This window comes from Morone saxatilis, unplaced genomic scaffold (assembly GCF_004916995.1).
Source record: "Morone saxatilis isolate NCDOM2014 unplaced genomic scaffold, NCSU_SB_2.0 Contig12, whole genome shotgun sequence".
Taxonomy (NCBI): domain Eukaryota; kingdom Metazoa; phylum Chordata; class Actinopteri; family Moronidae; genus Morone; species Morone saxatilis.
In genome coordinates this window covers 23,453,824-23,455,624 of record NW_023339674.1, presented here as the reverse complement: position 1 = coordinate 23,455,624, position 1,801 = coordinate 23,453,824, and the positions used below count along the sequence as shown (strand labels likewise).

Here is a 1,801-nt window from a genome sequence, read left to right as displayed (position 1 = left end):
GAATTTATGATGAAATATCAGACACAAGCATTACAATCTCACTGTCTAACCTTTATGTTCTCTGCTCCCTTCCCCTGTGTAGAACCAGCTCTCAGGTTACCTCCTGAGGAAGTTTAAGAACAGTAATGGCTGGCAGAAACTCTGGGTCGTCTTCACCAACTTCTGCTTGTTCTTCTACAAGACTCACCAGGTCAGCAGACCCACCCTGAGATGCATTATTTCTTCTAGAGTACAAGACATTGTACACGTATATGAGATCAAGAGGATCTGTGTTCAGAAAGCGTTTCCCGTCTCTGTTTGCAGGATGACTTCCCACTGGCTAGCCTCCCCCTGCTCGGCTACACGGTCAGCACCCCCGAGGAGTCGGACAGCATCCACAAGGAGTACGTCTTCAAACTGCAGTTTAAGTCCCATGTTTACTTTTTCCGGGCAGAAAGCGAGTACACTTTTGAAAGGTACATGACTTGTTTCTAATTCCCAGAATATTTGAGCACATTTCACAGCCTTAAAGTCCTGTAGTATAACTGCGTCTCCTGTCTCATCTTTGCAGATGGATGGAGGTGATCAAGAGTGCAGCCAGCACTACGGGCCGGATGAGCCTGCTCATACCCAAAGGAGGTCCCATGGAGATAAATGGAAACTGAATCAAACATCATGTATCTGGAGGCTGGGCCTCTAGGACATCAGAAAGACAGTCAGTCTCACTGTAATGTTCAAGTGAAGGGAACATTTGGACAATACCAACTGGAGACTGAAAGATACTGCCAGTTTAACTGTTAACATTTCTCAGCTTAAGGATTTAATTCTAATGATCTGTGCTTTTTTCTTGATTGATGATGTAAATGGTAACATTTGTTCCTGTATACAGGATATAATGAAAGGGAGGCGTGTATATTTTGATCAGTTTTTTGCATGTGTAGCGCTCATTTGGGAAGTTCATATAGACTGACAGGAAATACTGTTATATGGGACCAACTCCTACGCAAAGGGCTTCAGTTCTGGCTTTTTTTGTCTTTAGCACATGATGACTGAAGCTTTGTAGGGTACAGCTCTGTGCTATGACTGGGACGCAGATGATATGCAGTATGTGGGAAATGATGGTACAGGATAGTCGGTACTTTGAAAGAGTCAGAGAGAGGTGTGTGAGATGGAAGCGAGCAGAAGGTTAATTGGATGTTTAAGCAAGTTCTTGAGTATGGAGGAAGTTTTGAGAAATTGCTGAAATGCTGCTGTTGGGACAATGACATGCAAGCAATTTTGGTTTTTTAAACATTTGGAAAAGTGCACATTTCTGGACTAAACCTATATGAACTTTTTGTATAAGCAGTAATTGTTTTCTAAAACGCTATCTGAGGTTTTTTTTGCCTGGTATTGGAAGGAAATAAACAATGTTTCAAATGTTCAAAAGGGAGCTTCTCTGCTAAAACCTCCTGATTAGATAGGCGGCATTACGTTTGGTGCTACATTTCTCTCTTTAATATCAAATGTAATCAAATGTATTCTGTTTTTATTTTTACATAGGGATAACAACTTGAAGAAATACTGTGTAGTGTTTACTCTGTGTAAAAGTTTCAGATTTTCCTAAAAACAAACCAGAAGAACATATTTTGAAGTAATTGTACTTTGTGATGATGTATTGCTGTGTCAGACTGTTTTAGACAAATGGGAGCTGACTTGTGGGAGACGCCAATGACACTTATTGTCAGTTATTTAGTGCGCTACATGCAACCATGGTATTATTTGGTATATATTTTGTATGAAGACTGGAATCTTTACCCTGTGTGTGTGTGTGGGTGTGGGT

At 40.8% G+C, this 1,801-nt stretch overlaps 1 protein-coding gene across 1 annotated transcript in view; it reads left to right on the top strand.

Annotated features, from left to right (window-relative positions):
- Positions 1-162, top strand: part of farp2 (FERM, RhoGEF and pleckstrin domain protein 2) — a gene marked incomplete at its 3' end in the record, with an annotated part of 27,879 nt that extends 27,717 nt beyond the window's left edge. Inside the window, 1 exon segment of the mRNA XM_035653051.1 lies at positions 109-162. Coding sequence (XP_035508944.1) covers positions 109-162 — 54 coding nt within the window.
- Positions 163-1,801: the final 1,639 nt, after the last annotated feature.